The sequence below is a fragment of the Cheilinus undulatus genome, linkage group 23, assembly GCF_018320785.1.
Source record: "Cheilinus undulatus linkage group 23, ASM1832078v1, whole genome shotgun sequence".
In the NCBI taxonomy this organism is placed as follows: Eukaryota; Metazoa; Chordata; class Actinopteri; order Labriformes; family Labridae; genus Cheilinus; species Cheilinus undulatus.
The window spans coordinates 31,569,742-31,593,097 of record NC_054887.1 but is presented as its reverse complement, the minus strand read 5'-3'; the positions used below and the strand labels follow the sequence as shown (position 1 = coordinate 31,593,097).

General features: G+C 39.9%; 1 protein-coding gene across 1 annotated transcript in view; it reads left to right on the top strand.

Annotated features, from left to right (window-relative positions):
- Positions 1–23,356, top strand: part of LOC121505460 (leucine-rich repeat-containing G-protein coupled receptor 5A-like) — a 76,767-nt gene that overhangs the window by 28,657 nt on the left and 24,754 nt on the right. The window contains exons 5-11 of the mRNA XM_041780821.1: positions 1,475–1,690; positions 5,369–5,440; positions 16,378–16,446; positions 16,537–16,608; positions 16,698–16,769; positions 20,543–20,611; positions 22,154–22,225. Of these exons, the coding sequence (XP_041636755.1) occupies positions 1,475–1,690; positions 5,369–5,440; positions 16,378–16,446; positions 16,537–16,608; positions 16,698–16,769; positions 20,543–20,611; positions 22,154–22,225 (642 nt within the window). The remainder of the gene's footprint in view (positions 1–1,474; positions 1,691–5,368; positions 5,441–16,377; positions 16,447–16,536; positions 16,609–16,697; positions 16,770–20,542; positions 20,612–22,153; positions 22,226–23,356) is intronic.

Genomic DNA, 23,356 nt, shown 5'->3' with positions numbered 1-23,356 from the left:
CCGGTATGGACCAGGCCTTGGGGGTCAGCTGTAGAGATGGGGCATGGGCCTGGAGCAGGTCTGGAGGATGGCTACCAGGAGGCCTGAGCAGTCCAGGACCAAGGTTGAGGCTATGAGCCAGCATATGCTCCCATACCTAGGGAGGCTATCTTTGCCAAGCTGGAGAAGCCATCTTTGAACAGAGGCGGTGGACTACGACACTTCTTATCCCCTACATGTAATGCAGCCTTGGATTCCTGTAGACAGCAATCTAAAGAATGCTTTCACACTGGATCACAGGGCCTAACATCATGCAGACATGGCAGATCAGAGGGGGCCTGGAGGACACGCCTTCAGGTGAACAACTCTCAGGTGACCACCCTGCTCATTAGCACATGGATGGTCAACAAAAGCTATAAATTCCAACTTTGGCCATAGTCACATCAGAACTGAAGAAGCCTTTTGGAGGAGAGGAGAATTGTCTTCAAGAACCTCAGCAGACATCTGACCTAGCTAACGTTACAGAAATTCAGTTAGGAAAATTTTGTCATACACTTGACCATTTTATTGTAAAATAGATCTGCATTTTTACTTGGCGGAGAAGGCTCTGCTCAATAGATGCTACCTGGGTTAGCCCAGCAGCATGCTTTGACTTTCCAGGCAAGCATCGCTAGCTGAGCGACATAGGCTTCCAGCGTTGGGCCAGCGCTGGGAGGTGATAATCGGGATCAGCTGGCCAGAGTTGAATCCAATCAAACAAAAAAAACGTCCCAATGTAGGTATCCTGAATCGCTCTTGCAGACATGCCAAGCTCACCTTTTAACCATCCAAATTAAGGTTACAATTTTCTTGTGAACATATTGGAGCTATTTCAGAATTTTTGTACCCACTGGACATCCAAATTAGGCCCAGATTTAAAGTATCTGAATGATGCTTTAACATAAATGGAAGGTTCTAGCACTCTCTTGAATATTTTAGTCCCATTGACAGACCCACAAACAGGCTCTCAGAATTAAGACTGTGCTCATTAAAATACCTTCGTTTAGCCTGGGAGCTCGTTGCCTGGTTGAGTGGTGCTCGAGCGGCCTGCCGATCATTCCTCTGCTGTTCAAACACTTGATCTCTAATGTTCCTCTTAAGCAGCTTCAAAGTGAGTGAAGCCTTCGTTTTATGCTCTTCACACAGCTCTCCAAGAAGCTTAAAGTCTCCTCTACATACAGAAGTAGCTGTGGGTTTTCAGTTATCTTTATATCCAATTTGTACAGAGGGAAACTTGAATGTAACAACAAGAAGGCTGCTTGAGACAATGGAGCCTGAATAGCTTCAAATCTTTAGTCAGTTTCTCTAATGGATCCTCTGATGAAGGCAAGGTAGGTACAAATATACACTTAATTCCTTATTTGGCTTAACGGGGGTTCAAATATTCCAGGATATCTGTAACACAAATAAAACATTTTTGATTACATGGATATAAGTTTTCTTTTTGTTTCTGCAGCCGTCTGGACGCCAACCACATCTCCAGCGTTCCCCTCGGCTGTTTCTCCGGCCTGCGCTCGCTCCGTCACCTGTGGTTGGACGATAACTCTCTGACCGAGGTGCCGGTTGATGCGCTGAGCGAGCTGCCCTCCCTTCAGGCCATGACCCTCGCCTTGAACCACATCAGCCACGTCCCGGATCACGCCTTCAGCAAGCTGGGCCGCCTGGTAGTGCTGTAAGTACGACACAAAAACACCATGCAAACATGAAATTAGCATATATATGCTGAGGTGGATAGCCTAAAACTATTCAAACTAAGTAACCCATTTAGCTGGGTCTGACCCGTGAAGCTTTCACATATTTTACATTAATAATATCCATAACAGTGTATAACTCCAATTCCAAAAAAGTTGGGACATTGTCTAAAACAAACCAAAAAAGAAGTCAATGATTGTCAAATCTCATATACCCATATTTTACTCACAATAGAACATAAAGAACACATCAGATGTTAAACTGAGACTTTCTACCATTTCATGAAAATATTAGCTCATTTTGAATTTGATGGCAGCAACACACCTCAAAAAAGTTGGGACGGGGTCATGTTTACCATTGTGTAGCATCCCCTCTTCTTTTAACAACAGTCTGTAAAAGCTGGGAATCAAGGAGACCAGTCGCTGGAGTTGTGGGAGAAGAGTGTTGTCCCATTCTTGCCTGATGTAGGAGTCTAGTTACTCAGCAGTCCTTGGTCTTCTTTTTCTTTCTTGCGATGCTCGAAAAGTTTTCTGTTGGTGAAAAGGACTGGACTGCAGGTAGGTCAGCTCAGGACCCGGACTCTACTCCCGTGAAGCCATGCTGTTGTGATGGATGTGGTTTAGCATTGTGTTGCTGAAATGGGCTCTATGCACGCATTAATTCCACATTTGGCATTGGAGGCTCCCAAACTTCCCATCAGGAGATTGACTGTAGAAGAGAGCGGTGTATGATGGCAGCTTCGTTGCGGTTTACCCAGGGTGACAGTCAACAGCTGGGTTTCCATTACAGTTTTAGTAAAATTGATATTTAATAAAAGTGATATTTCTTAAATTTCACTTAAGTACAATTGCACATTGAATGCGTTTCCATTGAAGGGAGTTTTGGGTATAGGCCTTGCAATTCTCGTAAAATCTCATCTCGCATGAATCTGCAGGAAAGCTTGACACTCAAAACCTGTTGCTTGTTGGTACGGTTTTGGTTAAATCTACGACGGTTGCCTTGATAATTTTGAACAAAAGACGAAGGCAACGGATGATAGTTCAGAGGTAAAGTCCGTATGTATGGCAAAAGCCATGAATAAGGGTGTAAGTATGACGTTAAGAAAAGTCTCGTCTCTTCTTCTGTCCACATGTACTGCCCCATGTTGTCATGTCCTGTGACTTATAAATGCGGAAAAAGTGTTTCCATTACACTTTTGCGATATATTTCTATATCGAAACGCCTGAAAACCTCCTCATGAAAGCGTAAAAACATTTTAGCGATATTTAAGGGTTTTTTCAAAATTCAGGTGTTTCCATTACCAGTTTTTTATTGCACTATTTCGATTTTGTGCATTTCCAAGTGTAATGGAAACCCAGCTGACGAGTTAAATTTAGCTGAATATGTACATTGCAGTACACAGTAATGATGTCCAGAAGTGCTATTAACCCATCTTTGAGACATCAGTTTAGCACATGTGGATGCCATTATGATAAAGAGTAAAAACAAGCGCCAATAAAAACAAACAAAAAACTGAGTAATTCAAACTGTATATGACGGTTTACTTTTGGAGAACAATGACATTAGGTTCCATTTTGGCTTAGCATGTATTGTTGTCGCCTGATAATTTCCCAACAGAAATTTGTCACGCCCTGCTGTGCATAGAGCCTATAGTCAAAGCCTTCTCTGAAAGAGACGTTGTCTGGATGGGAGCATATGTTGCTCTAAAACCTCTCTCTACTATTCTGCATTGAAAGTTCCTTTCCAGATGTTAGAGCTGCCCACGCCATAGGCACTAATGCAACCCCATATCATCAGCGATGCAGGCTTTTGCAGCATTTCTGGATCCTGTTCACATATGACTTCTTTTTTTTTGTAGAATATGGCTTTAGCTCTCATTTGTGGATCCATATACATTTTGGGCACTAGTGTGGCTTAGCAGACGCCTGAATACAGAGGTGGTAGTCCTTGATGCACCGGTCACAGGATCTATTCCTTTTCTCTGTACTGTTTGTGCATGCCTTCCTCCAACTCTCGCTCCCTATATTTCCTGTAGGAAGCTTCCCCAAAAAAGCTTCAAGAATTTCACATTTTGATTCACCTGACCACAGAACAGTTTTCCATTTTGCCTCAGTTCGTTCTAAATGAGCTTTGGTCCTGAGAAGACAGCAGCATTTCTGGATCCTGTTCACATATGACTTCTTCTTTGCATGATCCAGCTTTAACTGGCATTTGTGGATGGCATAGCCAACTGTGTTGACACTGGAAGTGCTCCTAAGCCCATGCAGTGATTTCCAGCACAAAATCATGCCTGCTTTTAATGCAGTGGCCCCTGAGGGCCCAAGATCACCAGCATGAATACTGACCTTCAGCTAGGGCTGTATGATTAGAGCAAAAATAATAATCATGATTATTTTGAGTGATATTGAATTCACGATTAATAAACATGATTATTCATTGATTTCAAAATTTGAGTATTCATTGAACCACAACTTAAAAGAACAATCAAAAGTAAATTAGTAACATGTAAAATAATAACAATATATTAAATAATATCAATAAAAAAACAATAAATAAAAATAAATATCCAATCTACATGCACTCCCGTAAAACTTGCAAAATTTGCAACATGCAAAAAACACTAACACAGCCAAAAACACAACCCCAAAAATACTCTTTGAAGCACACATTAATAGTTTTTCTTCGATTATAATGTTTTATGATCATGAGAAGCCAAAATTGAAATCACGATCAAATTCAATTAATTGTCCAGCCCTACCTTCAGCCTTGTCCCTTGCTCGCAGAGATTTCTTCAGATTCTCTGAATCTTTTGATGAAATTATGGACTGGATGTTTACTTCTGAGGGACTCTGCCTGTAAAATACTCCTTTTATACCCAGTCATGTTTTGCACAATGTTCCCCCAACTGTCCTTCACGAATACCACTTACTTTCTAGCCTTTTGTTGCCCCATCCTTACTTTTTGCGATGTGTTCCTGCCATCAAGATCAAAAAAGCTAATATTTTCATTAAATTGTAAAATCTCTCAGTTTCAACATCATGGGTTCATGAGATTTGACAACCACTGATTCTGTTTTAATTTACATTTTAGCCAGCGTGCCAACTTTTCTGGAAATAGTGTTGTATTAAATGTAACTTCTTTGTAATGTTATTTAAATGTAGAACTTTGTAAGTTCTAGATGTCACTCTATTTGCAAGGAGGTAGAGAATAAATGGTCCAGTTAATCAGTGAATCAATTAAGCCAATTAAGTAACTCCTTTAATTTTTTTACTCTAACTGTTATTTCTTTATTCTTGTGTGTTTTTACGTGTGATGAGTGAATTTGTGACGACTGTTCCTAGGAGAAGTTTTTTAAGTCGAACTGTGTCAGCGCCCGTCCCCGTCCGTCTTTAATCGCTCCTTAATAACACTCCAACCTCTCTGCTCGTGCGTGATTTGTAGGTCTGTGTGAGCGTGTGAGATGGCATTCAGCGCGGCGGCATTGAAGTCTGCTGTCATTTCTTTTGTCCAATCGGCTTAAAGCTAATTTGCATGAAATTACCAAAAGAAAAAAAACCTTCTTGAGAGGCCCCGGGGCCCCTTTTTAGAAAGACACAACACACACACACACTCACTCTTTGTCTGCTTCATTAGTCAATCAGTCTCTCTCTCTCCATAGGCATCTCAACAACAATAGGATCGTTTCCATGGGAACGAACTGCTTCCACGGACTCCACAGTTTGGAGACGCTGTGAGTTTCTGTTTGAGTGTGTGTGGGGAGGGGTCGGAGAAGTCAGGGTTGAATTAGGGTCAGGACAGAGAGTTTGGAGATCACAAGAAGATTTAATTTATACAATTTCAAAGAGACACTTAACCTGATTTTAAGGCTGTCAGGATATTTGACAATATCATGTTTAAAAGTGTTTTCCCCTTCCTGATTTCTTGTTATTTTCCACATTTGTCACACTTTGTTGGAGGCTTTTCCAGCATGAACAGCATGTTTAAAGTCATGCCACATCATCTCAGTCAGATTTAAGTTCAGACTTTGATTAGGCAACTCCAAAACCTTAATTAGTCTTTAGTCCATTCAGAGGTGGACTGTCTGATGTGTTTGGGATCATTGTCCTCCTCCATAACCCCAGTGTGCTTGAGCCTGAGGTCATGAACTGATGGCCAGACATTCTCTTTCAGGATTTCCAGGTCCTGAAGCAGCAAAGCTGCCCAAGACCATCACACTATCACCACCATGTTTAACTACTGGCATGATGTTCTTTTTGTTTTGGCCTTGGAACTCTCCCATGATGCCATTTTTGCACAGTCTGTTTCTGATTGTTGAATCATGAACAGTGAGGCCTGCAGGTCTTTAGATGTTCTTTTGGATTCTTCTGGGACCTCCTGGATGAGTCGTCTATGCACTCTTGGAGTCATTTTGGTGGGCCGGCCACTCCTGGGAAGGTTCACCACTGTTCCAAGTTTTCCCCACTTGTGGATAATGGCTTCCACCATAGATTGCTGGAGTTCCAAAGCCTTAGAAATAACCAGCCACCACTGGGAAGGTCCACCACTGTTGCAAGTTTTCCCCATTTGTGGATAATGGCTCTCACTGTGGTTGCTTTGGAACTCCATCCAACCATGATGAGAGCCATTATCCACAGATGGGGAAAACTTGGAACAGTAGTAAACGTTCCAAGGAGTGGCTGGCCATTTCTAAGGTTTTGGAACTCCGGCAATCCACGGTGAGAGCCATTATCCACAAATGGGGAAAACTTGGAACAGGGATGAACCTTCCCAGTAGTGGCCGGTTATTTCTAAGGCTTTGGAACTCCCGTCAACCACAGTGAGAGCAATTACCCACAGATGGGGAAAACTTGGAACAGTGGTGAACCTTCCCAGGAGTGGCTGGCTCACCAAAATGACTCCAAGAGTGCATTGATGACTCATCCAGGAGGTCCCAGAAGAACCCAGACCTCTAAAGACCTGCAAGCTTCATTGACTCAGTTAAGGTCAGAGTTCATGATTCAACAATCAGAAAGAGACTGGGCAACAATGGCATCATGGGAGAGTTCCGACCAACAGTCAAACATGGTGGTCATTAGTTCATGACCTCAGACCGGACTTCTATCTGACTGCGATGCTGCAGCATGACCTTAAACAGGCCGTTTATGCAAGAAAACCCTCCAATGTTGCTGAATTAAAGCAATTCTGTCTCATTGAAAGTTATGCTTGCAGTTTTTGCTGCCAAGGATGGAAGAACCAGCTATCATACAGAAGAATAAAATTCTAGTATTGTGAAGCTTTTGTTGCCATAGGATGAAAAAAATATCATGAAATATCATGAAAAACATCAGGAAGGTATAACGCTCAAAATATCATCTGCCACAGGTTGGTCTGATTTGGTTCAGTGTGAGTATTTGTGGATATTAGACGGAGTCGGGGCAGATTAACCTGTGTGTTTATGTTGGTGTGTGTGTGTATAATCCGAGGAATGTGTGTGTGTAAAGAAATGTTTCTGTTTTCTCAGTCAACCAGAGAGGCAGGTTTAAACACACAAACACACACCGCCTTCATTTGGAAATACTTCTGCCCTCTCTGTGTGTGGCCCTGGCTGTATGCTAATCATAATTACTATCCATGCACACAGAGGCAGCATGATCGCGGCTGTGTACCTGTACCATCAGCAATAATAAACCACAGCGCACACTCATGTTCATCTGAAACTACAAACACAAACAGAAAAAGGAAATAAAAACAGAACAAAATAAATTAATCCTACAAGATCGCTTCAGTCTAGGAGGAAAAACCCACCCAGGTTTTCAAAGAGCGTCAGGGTCGACTTCAGCTCCTCCGAAGCCCACCTTTGTCCAACCATAGCCCCCTTTGAATCACCCAAATTAGGATTTTCTGGTTCCAGTAAGTGACGAAAACAGTGGTGAGCAGAAAACCTCGAATCTAGCTCTGAAAACATCTCTTCGGAAACCTCAGAGGCTCAGCGAAAACACTGCGGCGAGCATGAAACCACCTAAAAATACCACCAGACCGGTGTGGGCCAGGCTGAGACACCTGTCAGTCAAATCGAACCAGGACGGTGTGAAAGGAAAGCGCTGTCAATTCAGTAGAGAAATATGGAGAGATATATACAACTGACGTAGCTACATGGCATAAAACAGTGGTTTTCAAACTGTTTTTGCCCAAGGCACACCTAAGATTAAGCCAAGTCTCAAGGCACACCATATTTAAATCAATACAAAATAGACTTTTAAATGATACTACAGTCAAGGTGGCCTATTGGGGTAGATAAGGGGGAAGGCTTTCTGGGGCCCAGCCAACTGGGGGATCATGGAGATGGCCAAATTGGGCAAAAAGTGGCAAAACGAAGTAAGACATAGGTGAAAATTGGTAAAAAAAAAAAAAAACAGTGGCCAAGAATGGGTTAAAATTGACAAATACGGGTTACAAGTGGCCTAAAAGGGTTAAATGTTGAAAAAAAGGTAAATATGGGTGATAAAAAAAGGGCAAAATTGGGAAATAAAGTGGTCCAACAAAGGCAAAAGTGGGCAAAAAAATGGCAAAAATGTGGCAAAATAGATCACGTGGCAGAAAAGTGGCAAAAAGGGTTAAAGTTGCTAAAAGGAGGTAAAAAGGGGTTAAAAGTGATGGGATGAAATGGCAAAAAATTGCCAAATTTGGGTGAAAAGTGGCAAAAAGTTTTCAAGAATGGGTTAAATGTGGCAAAAAAAATCCAAAAAAGGGGCAAAAATGCTAAAAAAAATGCTGCAAAAAGGTTTAAGTTGTCAAAAGAAGTGGAACAAAAAAGGATAATGGGGTCTAAAAGGGTTAAATGTTATTAAAAGATGGTAAAAATGGGATTAAAGTGATAAAAAAGGGCAAAATTGGGCAATACAGTGGTCAAACAAAGGCAAAAGTGGGCAAAAAAATGGCAAAAGGGTGGCAAAATAGATCACAAGCAGCAGAAAAGTGGCAAAAAGGGTTAAAGTTGCTAAAAGGAGGTAAAAAGTGGTTTAAAGCGGTGGGATGAAATGGCAAAAAATGGCCAAATTACGGCGAAAAGTGGCAAAAAGTTTTCAAAAATGGGTTAAATGTGTAAAAAAAATCCAATATGGTGGCAGAAATGCTAAAAAAATGCAGCCAAATGGTTTAAGTTGTCAGAAGAAGTGGCAAAAATAGGTAGAAAAATTGGTTAACTTTGTTAAAAATACCATGAATAAATTCAGCATCAAATTAAACCCAATAATAGCTTGCCATGCTTTCAGCTCTTAATGAGGAAACTGTTAGCCAGGATGCTAGCACCAATGCTACTGATCCATCACACATGCACTGATATCATCAATAAATCCCAACTGGGGAGGTCCCATTCTCTGGGGTTTTTCAGGGGTCCAGATCTGTGGGCAGGCCTGGTTACAGTACTTGCCATAAAGTGATAGTAATAACATATTGTACAAATTCCCACGGCACACCTAGACTTGCCCTGAGGCCCACTAGTGTGCTTTGCCACACCATTTGAGAACCACTGGTATAAAAGATGGACGTAGTCTTAGTCTTAAAGGGATACTTCAACATTTTGGCAAATTCGCCCATTGCCATAATCCCTATAGTCTTAGTAATAGGTTCGTTACCTTCAGTTGTCGGTGCAAGCTGTTTTTAGATCGCCGCTGCCGAGTTCGGACCTGCTGTGCCAACTCAATATAAACAGACGGTATTCCGGCTTTCCCTCATCAAACTCATCAAATACAGTCAAACAACTCCAAAACACTCTCGTGGACAAGTTGTGACCTGTACATTCACCACGTGAGTGGTGACGAGTTAAAAACATTTTTAACTCCTAAATTTGACTTGTATATCTATTTTGACCTTTAAAACTAATGATTAAGAATTGTATCTTATTGTTTTGACCTTGAAAACTCATGATTTGGAATTTTTTACCCATATTTGACCTTTTAAATTCATGACTTTGACTTTTATCTTACATTTTCACCATCAAAAAAACTATGATATCAACTTTCTGTCTCATATATTTGCCTTTAAAATACATAATTTTGACTTTAAAGGTCATGTTTGTACCTTTTAAACCAATAAGTTTGACTTTTTCATCTCAGATTTTGGGCCTTTGGACTTGTCATGTTGACTTTTTTATATCAAAATCATTTATCATCAGTGCTAAGTTTTTTTCCCCCCCATAATTCATTTCTGGTGAAAATGAGGTTGACATTTTATGGTTAAATATTGACCCTGTTAGGCCCTCAGCTTAGACCTAGAGTCAGAATCTGGCCCCTGCTGTGACTGAGTTTGACACCCCTGGTTTATAAGATTTGAAGATCATTGCATTTTGTTTTTACATTTTACACAGCGCCTCAACTTTTTATGTACTTGAGTTGTATTATGAGAATATTTTTTTGTCCTCTTATGTTTTTAATTTTGACAGTATGGGATGTGAAGTAAGAAGCACCCACAGGTGGGTTTAGAACAGATGCTGGTCTCTGGGAAGACTAAAGCTTTGAGTACGTCAGTGGTTTTCAAAATGTGAGGCGGGCCTCCCCTGGGGGGCGCCACAGAGCTTCAGGGGAGGTGCGGAACCATAAACCAGAAAAATTTGCTTTGCTTTGCGAACCTCTGCTGTGCATGGAGCAAAATGGATAAACTCATAGTTACTAGAGGGACTATGCTATAGAGCGGTGTACTCAACCAAAGAGCCACATTATTGATAAAACCTTTGCAAGAGCCACAATCTAAGAGGTGAAAAGAGGCAAAAACAGCTTAAAGTAGCAATGAAAATAGGTTAAAGGTGGCAAAGTGGTCAAAAAGCAGCAAAAATTGGTGAAAAGGGGTGAAAATGTGGAGAAAGAGTGGAAAAATGGTCAGAAAGTTGCAAAGAAGTGACAAAAAAATAAGTGGAAAGTGACTTAAATGGGCAAAAAGCAGTTAAGAGTGGCAAAAATGGGCAAAAAAGAGGAAACAAGTGGTGTTTAATGGCAAAGGGTAGTTTAAATAGACAAAAAGTGGCAAAAAAATTGTGAAAAAAGGCAAAAATGGCATAAAGAAAGGGCAAAAATTGGGAAAAAAGGAAACAAGTGGTATTTAATGGCAAAAGGTCACTTAAATGGACAAAAAGTGGTTTAAAAAAATAGGGAAAACTTGGGAAAAAGTGGCAAGAGACGTTGCAAAAATGAGCAAAAAATTTGGAAAAAAGGGATATAAAATGATGACAAAGGGCAAAAATGGGATAAAAGTGGAAACAATAGGGAAAAAGAAGCAAAAAGAAATTGTAAAATGGCCAAAAAAATAAAAAAAAGGGTATTTAATGGTATTTTAACTGAATAAGAGGGAACGGCAGATGTTTAAGGAAATTTGCACACCAAAATATCCAAAATATATTAATGTTAAAAATGTTTAAAGATTAGACATGAATGTTTGAAATGTTGTTGTTTGATTTTTTTTCACTTTGAATCCTTTTTGTGGGTGGGGGTCAACCGAATGGATCAGTTCTTCTTAGGGGAGGCTCACTCTCACACACTTTGAAAACCCCTGGAGTACGTGAAACCAAACTGGCGTGACACTGGCGCCCCCTGTGCCCACTTTACCTCCAGTCTATCAAATCAAACCCTGGAAACTTCTCAGTGAATGCCCAGCCTTAAACTGGGAATAACATCTCTAAACTGGGAATGCAGCTTTATAATGGGAAAGTCCTTTTTTTTACTGGGATTTTAACCCGTTGTTATCCCCACGGCTGTGGGAACGTCAGCTCCAAGCAGAGAAAGTCTTTTATGTAAATGTTTGTGTTTCAAACTTTGGTGTTTATCTTAATCTATTCTGCGTCTTTGAGTTTGTTAAAGAAACCTTTCTCTGCGCCTGGCTCGTCTCCTTCATCGCCAGCAGAGACTAGAGCATTCTCCACGTCTCCACATGGCTTCCATTAGCTCCTCTCATCCATCTCTGTGCTGCAGGTGGCTATTACACTCGCGTACGCTGAGTGGAACGGAGCTGTGAAAATACCATTAAATTGAAATTGTTTCAGTCTGGCCGTCAGAGCGGGAGCGCATGTGTGCGTCCACAGGAAGATTTGTAACAACAATAGCTTTCTGCCAAACTATTATTGGTGCAATTTGTACGGCTGTGATTGGACCAGAGCTGGGTTCTGATTTGGACGGTGCAGAGACTCATGGGAGATGCAGGGGTTTGTGGAAAATCTCAATTATCACAGTCTCGAGCTGTAAATTGTGCTTCCTGATTAGGTTCAAGAGGTTATGTTGGAATAAGGAGGAACATCAGGCATCCTTTAGTAACAGTGCTGCAAACTTTTACCATCAGATCAGGCCATGTTTATATTTAAAATAATTTGGTTTTGATAGTCTTTAGTTTAAAGACTGGGTCCCCAAGATTCAAAAAAGCCCTTATTAAGGGTTTTGGGGAACCGTATGGTCTGCTTCTGAAAGTCAGGTAGAGTTAGCTTTCCAGTATGCTGACCACCATTGTTGGGCCTCTGTTGTTAGCAATGTGTGATGTCACAGATGCTACGTCCATGCTATATACCACTGATCATAAACTGGTGGCCCAGGGGCCACATCAGGCCCCCAAAACTTTCTTGTCCGGCCCCAAAAGATCATTAAATTCAGAAAAGGAGGAAAAAAAGATTTTAAGAGTCTCTTTTAGCTTTAAATGTCTGCAGCTGTTAAATCCAACCCACAAACAATTAACACTGAAGTAGTATTAGAATGCCTTTACATCTGACCTGTTGTTACAGAAATGTATGGTCATAATCACTAGATATTTGAAAAAGGGTTCAGGTTGGCAGAAGTGCTGCAAAAATGACCAGATAAAGTGGTGAAAAGAGGTTAAAATGTGGCAAAAAATGGTAAAAGAGGAAAAAAGGCGCAAGAGTTATCAAAAATTGTTTACACATGACAAAAAATTGTGCAAGAAAGTAATGAAAAGGGGTTAAAAAGTGGCAAAAAAAAAAAAAGTGGCAACAATAAATAAAAACATGCATAAAACATGCAGGAAAAGTGGTTTAAAATCTTTCAAAAATTGGGTTAAAGAGGCGAAAAGGGGCAAAAAGTATCAACAATGAGTTAAAAGTGGGAAAACTTGGTTTTGAAGTTGCAAAAATTGTTGAAAAAAAATTTAATGAAAAGGGGTTGAAAAGTGGCAAAAATAGAAAAGTGGCAAAACGTGGATAAAAAAGTTTCACAAAAGGGATAAAACATGCAGGAAAAGTGGTTCAAAAGAGGTTAAAATTATGCAAAAATTGGGTTAAAGAGGCAAAAAAGGGGCAAAAAAGTATCAAAAAAAGGTTAATATTGGTGCTAAATGTCAATTGGGGCAGGCCCATACTCTTGGATTTTCAGGGGTCTGGCCGATTCTGTTGACAGTTTCGTGGCCTGCTGCATTATGGGTAATAGGGATCCATCTCACTGGTAATGTCTAAAAATATTCTGTGTTTTGAAAGGAAATACAAATACTACTACAATAATATTTCAATCAGACCAAAATAGTGATTCAATTTTTGTGTATTTGAAAGTCCGGCCCCCAGAGTTTCTGTTGAGACTAAATCTGGGCCCCTGTGCAGAGGTACTTGATGACCCCTGATATATACAGTCTATGATCCAAACACCAAGGCATGGACGCCATTGCTGCTTCAACCGCTCTTTACACAAGGTGTCATCTACATATTCCCATTTAAAGATACAGTACGTAGAATTTCTGCTCTGAAAAACAGCACTCATATTATTATTTACCCTTTTATTGATTTGTATAAATCAATCATGGTCAATATAGTTTGGCTTTTTAGCAAAAAAATTACACATAACTCTTAGGTCTCAAGTTGTTGTAGTATAAAGACGTGTCTTGTAAGCTCCAGATCATGATTCCTGGCTACGATTACACCATAAAGACAAAAGAACACTCCAAGTAGCTCAGACCAAAGGTTATTGAAAAGTCAAAGTCAGGGGATGGATACAAAACAATTCCAAGGCGTCGAACATTCCCCTGAAGTTCAGTTAAATCGATCATGAAGAAAATGATAATGGATACCTTATGGCTGGAACCTCATAAAGCATGTTTATGAAACAGAAAACAGATGCTTGTTTTCATTCATAAACTCCCTGTAATGAGGGAGGAATGCTCTAAAAAAGATACTCACTGGTTCCACTGAAAATGGTCCAAGGATGCGTATGTGCACTGGAGCTTATGACCACTAACCTGACATACCAGATAGACTGTTTCATATCTCCTTGCATGCATGTATTTCACATTCATCTGGGAAAGCTTCAATAGGAAGTGTTTGGGAATGGCAGGACTTAAAAAAATTCTCTCCAATCAGAGTGACAAGACAAAATAACATTGTACACATGCACTACTCTTGAGCAGACAGGCTACCGCTGCCGTAGATTGCTAATGGTGGAGCTTCTCATGGACAAAATTGATGCCAAGGCCGGTCAGGAGACGTGCAAAAATGTCTTCTCTGCTTTCAGTGTGGCTCTATGCTCTTGTTTTAAAAAGAAATGTGCTCCAGTTCTGCTTAAACTGCCACTTTCCAAGCTACCAGCTATGGCAGCAGCCATCGGATACACCAGAAAACCCCCACATAATGATCGCAACCCTGCACTGAAGCAGACCAGGAGAAGAGTGAAAACATCTTTTCTGTCATGAAAAGCTTTCTCTGTCTGCCCTTGTTTTAATGAAGAAGTGTTCTCCAGTTCTGACAAAACTGCTGCTGTAGCTGAGTCTGAGCTAATCACTAAACCAGTGGTTTTCAAAGTGTGGAAGAGTGAGCCTCCCCTAAGAAGAACTGATCCATTCGGTAGACCCCCACCCACAAAAAGGATTCAAATTTAAAAAAAATTAAACAACAACATTTCAAACATTTATGTCTAATCTTTAAACCTTTTTAACATGAATATATTTTGGTTTGCAAGTGTCCTTAAACATCTGCCTTTCTGTCTTATTCAGTTATAATGCCATTAAAACCCCATTTTTCATTTTTTTTTGGGCCAATTTACAACTTCTTTTGGCTTCTTTTTCCCCATTTTTTTCACTTTTATCCCATTTTTTAAAGCTACATCCAAGCTAATCACCACACTGTAGGCAGCCGTTACAAATGGCTTTGAGTACAGCTTAGCCCCGCCCATAGCTACTGCCGCATTCTCCTCTAATGCAAGGGTTCTCAATGTTGGGGTCGGGACCCCATTTGGGGGCGCAAGACACTGAGATGGGGTCTCCAGCTGGCTTAAAAAAAACTAAGAGCATTTTTAAATTACACTGTTGCAACTTACACCAATTTTGCCAAATTTTAACCTGTTTTCATCACTTTTCCCACCAATTTTAACACATTTTTTGCAACTTAAAATCCATTTTTTGCCTATTTTAAACCCTTTCCACCATTTTTTTTCTGCCTGTTTTGCCACTTCGAACCCAAATCTTGCAACTCTCTGCCTATTGTTGGCTTTGTTGGCAAATTATTGCCACTATTTACCCCTTTTACCACTTTTTAAGATGCATTTCACAATTTGATACGTCCATTTTTGCCAGTTTCTGAGTTTTTCTGCATCAGCTAAGCCTTTTTTTGCCAGTTTATATCACTTTTCATCCCATTTCACCAATTTTCCACCTATTTTTGCCACTTTAACACCATTTCAGCCAATTTTGAATCCCCTTTTACCACTTAATATGCCAATTTTTGCCACTTTAACCCATTCTTGCCTTTTTTTGTTATTTTGCCTCTTATCTGTTTTTTTTTTGCAATTTCTAAACCATTTCTGCTACTTTTAAAATCCAATTTCATCACCTTTCCCACCATTTCTTGCCATTATTAACCCATTTAAGCTATTTTTAACATGTTTTAATTCTGTTTTCAACAAAAGGATTTACATTTTTTAAAGAGGTCTCATTTTCCCCACTAATTCTTGAATGTTCAACCATCTTCAGGTACAGTGGGGGTCCCCGGTCTCTGGCACCATTATTTTGGGGTCGCGGGCTGAAAAGGTTGAGAACCCCTGCTCTAATGATGCTGATTGATCCAAACAGTGTTCGGTTTGGCACAATCGTTGTAGATTGGAGCTTTTCAGGATGGACTTGCCTGATGACAGAGATCGAGTCTGGCAAACTCATCTGCTTTGCAAGATTACATGGCCGCTTCCAGCACGACCAGGAAGTGCCTTTATTAGTGGATTTCTCCCTCATTTTGGGAATTTATGAATGCAAACAAAACGTTGGCTTTCTGTTGAGTAAATACGCCTTATGCCTTATGTGACGTTTGATTGATAAGTCCTAAATTCAAAACAAGAAGTAAACAGCAGAGATGTGCAGAGGGGAGTGCTGGTCTCATCACACTGTGGTATTGTTTTGGTTGAGAGCCCTCTGATGGCAGAGTTTTATGAAAGCCTCATGTTGGATGGGTTTAAGCCTGAATTTTGGCCTTTAATTGGGCCCACTTTGCCCTCTTCTTTCACCAATCTGAAATTAGTTTGAGAAAGCATTTTCAGTATGGCGGCTACGGCAGATTGAACTCAAAACTCTCTTCTTTAACCAAATGGTTGATGTTTATATCTGTAGTTAGTGTGAGGCCATACTACAAGAAAACTTGAGTTTTCTGACCATCAGAATCAACAGCAGATATCACAGTTTATATTTGAACTTCCCTTCCATGTTATAACGTCTTCCTTTCCTCTCTCTCAGGGATTTGAACTACAACAATCTGGTGGAGTTTCCAACAGCCATCCGCTCGCTGAGCCACCTGAAGGAGCTGTGAGTCCATGCTTACTCTTTAGCATATGTTAGCATTGGATTTTTCTAGTGCAATGTTTCAAATATTCTAAAGTTCTTCTTCTTGTTTAGTGGTTTTCATAGCAACAACATCCAGTCCATCCCGGAGCACGCCTTCACTGGAAACCCCTCTCTCATCACCATGTGGGTACCACCGACCCTTAACGTCCTGTTAGAGGAAACCGTCTCGACTCAAAACCCTCTGACTTACTTTTTTATTAATGTTTTAACAGATTTTTCTACGACAACCCGATCCAGTCTGTTGGGCGGTCAGCTTTCCAGAACCTTCCAGAGCTGCGAACACTGTGAGAAACACACAAAACACAGAAAACAGTTTATGTTTTCTATCTATCTATCTATCTATCTATCTATCTATCTATCTATCTATCTATCTATCTATCTATCTGTCTGTCTGTCTGTCTGTCTGTCTGTTTATCTATCTATCTATCTATCTATCTATCTATCTATCTATCTATCTATCTATCTATCTGTCTGTCTGTCTGTCTGTCTGTCTGTCTGTCTGTCTGTCTGTCTGTCTGTCTATCTATCTATCTATCTATCTATCTATCTATCTATCTATCTATCTATCTATCTGTCTGTCTGTCTGTCTGTTTATCTATCTATCTATCTATCTATCTATCTATCTATCTATCTGTCTGTCTGTCTGTTTATCTATCTATCTATCTATCTATCTATCTATCTATCTATCTATCTATCTATCTATCTATCTATCTGTCTGTCTGTCTGTCTGTCTGTTTATCTATCTATCCATCTATCTATCTATCTATCTATCTATCTATCTGTCTATCTGTCTGTCTGTCTATCTATCTATCTATCTATCTATCTATCTATCTATCTATCTATCTATCTATCTATCTATCTACATCACTCCCCTTTAGGTTCCCTGCATGCTACGTGCAGCTAACCTTTTTAACAGCTTTTCTCCCTCATTTTATCCTAAACATGCTTTTAAAGGGAAAGGGTGATATACTGTTGAATACATAAGCCTTGTTGAATTCTGGTTAGACTGCATCTCAGTTCCACACAACCAGTAATTTATCATTCTCAGACAACGTTACAAGAGCCAGCTCTTTCCTGTGGATGACAGAAGCTGGCTCCTAAATAAAAGACAATTCCTTTCTTTCAATTTAGTTGTTGTTTTACAGACAAAAGAAGCCAGGATCATGCCCAATCCAGACCTGTTTGGCTGCTGGAATTAACAAAGTGAAACACATTTTTTTTTTTTTTTGCAATTTTTGTTAATTATTTAAAAGGAAAAAACTGAAATATCACATTGACACAAGTATTCAGACCCTTTGCAAAAACAATGTAAACCTAGCTCAGGTTCCTCCAATTTCTCTGGATTTTTGCGAAACGTTTCTACACCTTGATCAGAGTCCACCCAATCAAAGGAGCTGCAGAGCTCAGAGGCAGGATTCTTGACAGGCACAGATCTGGAAAGGCTACAAAAACATTTCTGCTGCTCAAGAATCCTCACAAGGAAGAAGTTTGGACCGAACCAGGACTCTTCCAAGAGCTGCTCACCCAACAAAACTGAGCGATTGGGAAAGAAGGGTCTTAGGTGACCAAGAACCTGATGGTCACTCTGACTGAGCTCCAGAGATCCTGTAGAGATGGGACAAAGTTCCAGAAGAACAACCATCACTGCAGCCCTCCACTGATCTGGGCTTTATGGCAGAGTGGATCGATGAAAGACTCCAATCAATGCAAACACATGAAAGCCCTGGAGGACACGGAGACTGTGAGAAACAAGATTCTCTGGTCTGATGAAAACAAGATTGAATGTTTGGTCTCATTTCTAAATCCAGAGGAAACCAGGCATCACTATAACCTGCCATCTACCATCCCAACAGTGAAGCATGGTGGCAGCATCATGCTGTGGGGGTGCTTATCAGCAGCAGGGACTGTGAGACTGGTCAGGGTTGAGGGAAATTACAGAGATAGTCTCAGTGAAAACCGGTTCCTCAGCAGTTAGGACCTCAGACTAGACTGCAGGTTCACCTTCCAACATGACAAAGACCCTCAAGCCTGATTTATGCTTCTGCGTCGCATCGGCGTAACTACGCGTAGTCCTCTGTGTCGACGCGGACACCTAGGCCATAGCCTGACGCGCACCTCCAAAAAATCCTAACTACACGGACTGCAAGGGCTGTGATTGGTCCGCTCAAAACATCATTTCTTCATCCAGGGTCCTCAGTGGGTGAACCAGTGTGGTAAATTCACCTTTTCAGCCTCATTCAGTGGTCATACAGACCACCTCTGCAAACGTCTTCCCTGTCGCCTGCGCTTCAACATTTGCAACAAAAGAATTTGTTCGTCAATATCGATGAGCTCCGACTCCAAACACACCCGCTCCACCTCGGTCGCCATGACTGGAAGATAAACAAGGATTCGGGCGTGAAACCACACACACACACACACACACACACACACAGCCACATCCCCTAGCGCACTGATCATCAACTGGCGGCCCGGGGGCCATATCAGGCCCCCAAAGCTACCTGTCCGGCCCCCGAAAGATCATTAAATTCAGAAAAGGAGGGAAAGAAGATTTTAAGAGTATCCTTTTGCTTTAAATGTCTGCAGCTGTTAAATCCATCCCACAAATAATTAATATGAAATAGTTTTAGAATGACTTAATATTCGATCTGTTTTTACAGAAATTTACTTTCAGTCGTACTTAAACGGGTAAGGTTGGCAAGTGTTTCAAAAATAATGGATGACAAATGGTAAAATGGGTTGTGGAGTGGCACAAAGGGACAGAAATTGGTGAAAAAGTGGTGAAAACAGGAAAAATGGGTTAAAAGTGTCAAAAAAAAAATAGTGGGGGGGGTTAAAATCTTGCAAAAATTGGTAAAAGAGGATTAAAGAAGCAAAAAGTATCAAAAAGGGTTAAAAGTGGTAAAAATGGAGGATAGATAGGGATAGATCTCACTGGTAATGGCTAAAAATTTCCTGTGTTTCGAAAGAAAATACAAATACTACTACAATATATTTCAATTAGACCAAAATATTTCTTTAATTTTTGTGGATTTGAAAGTCAGGCCCCCAGGGTCTCTGTGGAGAATAACTCTGGCCTTTGTGCAAATGTACTTGATGACCCCTGCCCCAGCGACATGGCGGTGAATTACAGAGCGACACATTCCTTCGACGCAAAACTTCAAATGGTCAATGACGGCATCGCTTTGGCGGTGTACCTGTGCTGTCGCCGTGACGCAGAAGCATAAATCAGGCTTAAGGCCACAGCCAAGACTGCAAGGGAGTGGCTTAGGGAGAGGGGCCCAGCCAGAGCCCTGAGCTGAACCCTATCCAGCATCTCTGGAGAGACCCGAAAATGGCCGCCCACTATCCTGACTGAGCTTTAGAGACTTTGCAAAGAAGAACAGCAGATAATCCCCCAATCCAGGTGTGCAAAGCTTGTTGTCATATTGATAAAGATGCTTCAACTGAGTACTGAGTAAACGTGTCAATGTCATGCTTCGGTTTTTTCCTTTATTTAATTTTGCACAAAAATCTGAAAGGGGATACTGAGTTTTTAATGTAGCATTTCTGGGGTAAAAAGTCTTTTTCTTCCAAAACAAAACGTCTTTGTCCATTGCTGCTGGGGTCTTGAAGCATAATTTGTTCTGCAGAATGTAAAGTGTGTTATATGTTTGATGCAAAGTCAGAAATGCATCAGTCATCTCCCTGATGAGACTGCAGAAAACTTTGAAATCAGGCTTTGGAAATCAAATGTAAGTTAGTGTTTTCAGCTCATTTCTTGCCTTGTATTTATCAGAAATTGATTTTGGTGAAAATAAGTGAAATTTCTCAATCAGATTTTAATTTTTTGTGTATTTTTTGGACCAAGTGCATCAAAACGGTTTAAGGATTTGGTGCATATAAATGTAGTGGTTGAAACCAAGTGTCCGTCCAAGATGCTGAGTCAGTAAATTAGCAAATGAAACTCTTTCAACACAAAGGCCTCGAACACAAACAGATTAGATTTCTTTGTTTTTCTGCCAATAATCTCCTCCTGTAATCCTGAAACAAACAAACTTTCCTTTTTTCATCTCAGCTCTCTGAACGGAGCCGCGGATCTCACCGAGTTTCCAGATCTGACAGGAACCAAGAGCCTGGAGAGCCTGTAAGAACCCTTCATGCAGACAGTTTGCTGTTCCAGCCGCCATCAGTGTGTTTTCACGTTATTAATACTCTGCAGTTATTATTCTATCAGACGGACTGTAACTTTATTTTTCTGCCGCTCAGCCTGAAACTTAAACCGTCCTCTCTCGGGTTGTTGTGACCCACTTCTCCGTCTCATAATAAACACCGTCAGCGTGTTTATTTTCTTGTATTTTTCTGTTTAAACTCATTTCTGAGAGCAGCGTGTGTTTAACGGTAACCTCGCTCTGAACCAGTCGATGGAAATAAAAACTCCAAGCAAACAAACGGTCACATTTTCTTCTACTCTATGATCGCTCCCGGTGTTCCTGAACACCTCAGGGTTACGTGAAAGGGAGAAAAAATGTGGGAAAAAGTAGTACTCTACAGAACAAAACATTTCAGGTGAACAATAAAAGAATTACAGCCCTAATTCCAAAATAGTTGGGACACTGTGTAAAATGTAAATAAGAACAGTGATTGTCAAATCTCAACACATATTTTATTCACAATATAACATAAAAATCATACCAGATGTTTAAACTGAGACATTTTACTATTTCCTGAAAATATTAGCTCATTTTGAATTTGATGGCAGCAACACATCTCAAAAAAGTAGGGACAAGGCCATGTTTACGAATGTGTAGCACCCCCTCTTCTTTTAACAAACGTCTGTGAACGGCTGGAAAGTGAGAAGGCCAGTTCATGATGTTTTGGGGAGGATTTTAGCGGCTAAACAGTCCATGGTGTTCACAGTTTCCAAAAAGTAATTCAAATGTTAATTCCTCTGACCACAGAACAGTTTTCCATGTTGCCTCAGTACATTTTAAATGAGCTTTGGTCCAGAGAAGATGGAGACGTTTCTGGATCCTGTGCACATATGGCTTCTTCTCTCTGTGATCCAGCTCTAACTGTCATTTATGGATGGCTCGGCCGACTTTGTTGACAGACAGTGATTTCTGGAAGTATTTCTGAGCCCATACAGGGATGTCCAGTACAAAATCATGCCTGTTTTAAAGAGGAGGGGATGCTACACAATGGTAAACATGGACCTGTCCCTACTTTTTTGAGATGCCATCAAATTCAAGATGAGCTAAAATTTTTCATGAAATGGTAAAATGTCTCAATTTCAACATCTAATATATAGTTAATGTTCTATTATGAATAAAATATGGGTTTGTGAGGTTTGACAATCATTGAATTCTGTTCTTATTTATAATCTACATGGTGTCCTGACTTTTTTGGAACTGGGGTTGTAATATATCCACTAAGCACCTGAACACAACACTGACACATCCTGACCTAAGCCCTATTTCATACTAAACCAATCAATAATTTCCCATTGACACTTGGTATTATTGTGTTTTTTATTTCACATTAAGATTTAACTACACGCCATATTTTTGTTTCCTTAACATTAAACTAAAATCATATGAACCCTGTCACTATAAACGTCAGTAGATGATTGCTCCCATCTATGACTTGGACCAACAACATTAATGTTTTTCTGTTGGGTCTTTTCCAGGACTATAACTGGAGCTCGGATCACCTCTCTGCCTGCTTCCTTGTGTGAGCAACTCCCAAACCTTCAGCTGCTGTGAGTTCATTCACAAAGAATATCTGACGATGATGTCTGTGTGAGAAAAAATCATGCAGAAACACAAAACATTACATTTATGTTGTGCAAAAAATCCAAAGCAGAAATCCTCAAAGAAACATGAGGTTTGAAGTTTATTCCTTAAATCCAGCTAAAAAATAACATTTAGCACCTTCAGCTCCAAAAGTGGCCCCATCATTGAAGTGTGGTACTCTTAAACCCTTTATGTCCCAAAGTTAACTCAAAGATTTGATTTGTTAATGTGAAGCTGTGCAAGTTAAAGAAAAAGTCAAGTTTGCATCATATATCTCTGATTGGTTACAGATATTAAACTTAAATCAGGAAATAGTAATCTTTGTTTTCAGAGCTGGAGAAAACTACAAAGTTTGAGGTTTTTAATCTGTTTTACTTATTCCTATCTTGTCATGTGTGATAACTGAAAGATCGGACCTGTTAATGCAAGAGGACAAATTAAAGTATCACCAGTTAAAACAGATGATAAAAAAATTGAGGTGCCCACAGCATTTTCATGTTTTTCTGCAGTTTGACAATTAAACCAATAACTATCAACTTTATAGTGTTGCAAAATAATTTCCAAATTTAGCCCATTATTTCATATTTATTCAAAATAACCATAGTTTTAATTGAAATTTTTACCCATTTAACGGTTGGAGTTGTGAAACTGTGGCAAGGTTATTATAGTTAACTAAAACTAACCATATAACTAAAACTAAAAGGTAAAAATCATTTTAGTCAACTGAAACTAAATAAAAACTGAGCTTTATGAGAAAAACGAAAACTAAACTACATCCTGTGCTGACAAAACTAACTAAAATGAAATAAAATCAGAGACAAAGTCTCCTTAGTTTTATATGTGTATATATATATAGTTATCAGTATCAGCACATATTTATTGGAATCAGATCGGAACTGAAAAAAGGTGGATCACTGCATCCCTAATAGATATATTTCTATATCGTATATTTAAAACTTCTTACCTTAAGCTTAATTTATTTTCATAATTTAGCATTTTGTAGTTTTGAATTATTAAAAATAAAACCTAGCCTATTGAAATCATGTTTACGTCTATATTATTATTAATAATTCATATTTATTAATAAAAATGTGAGT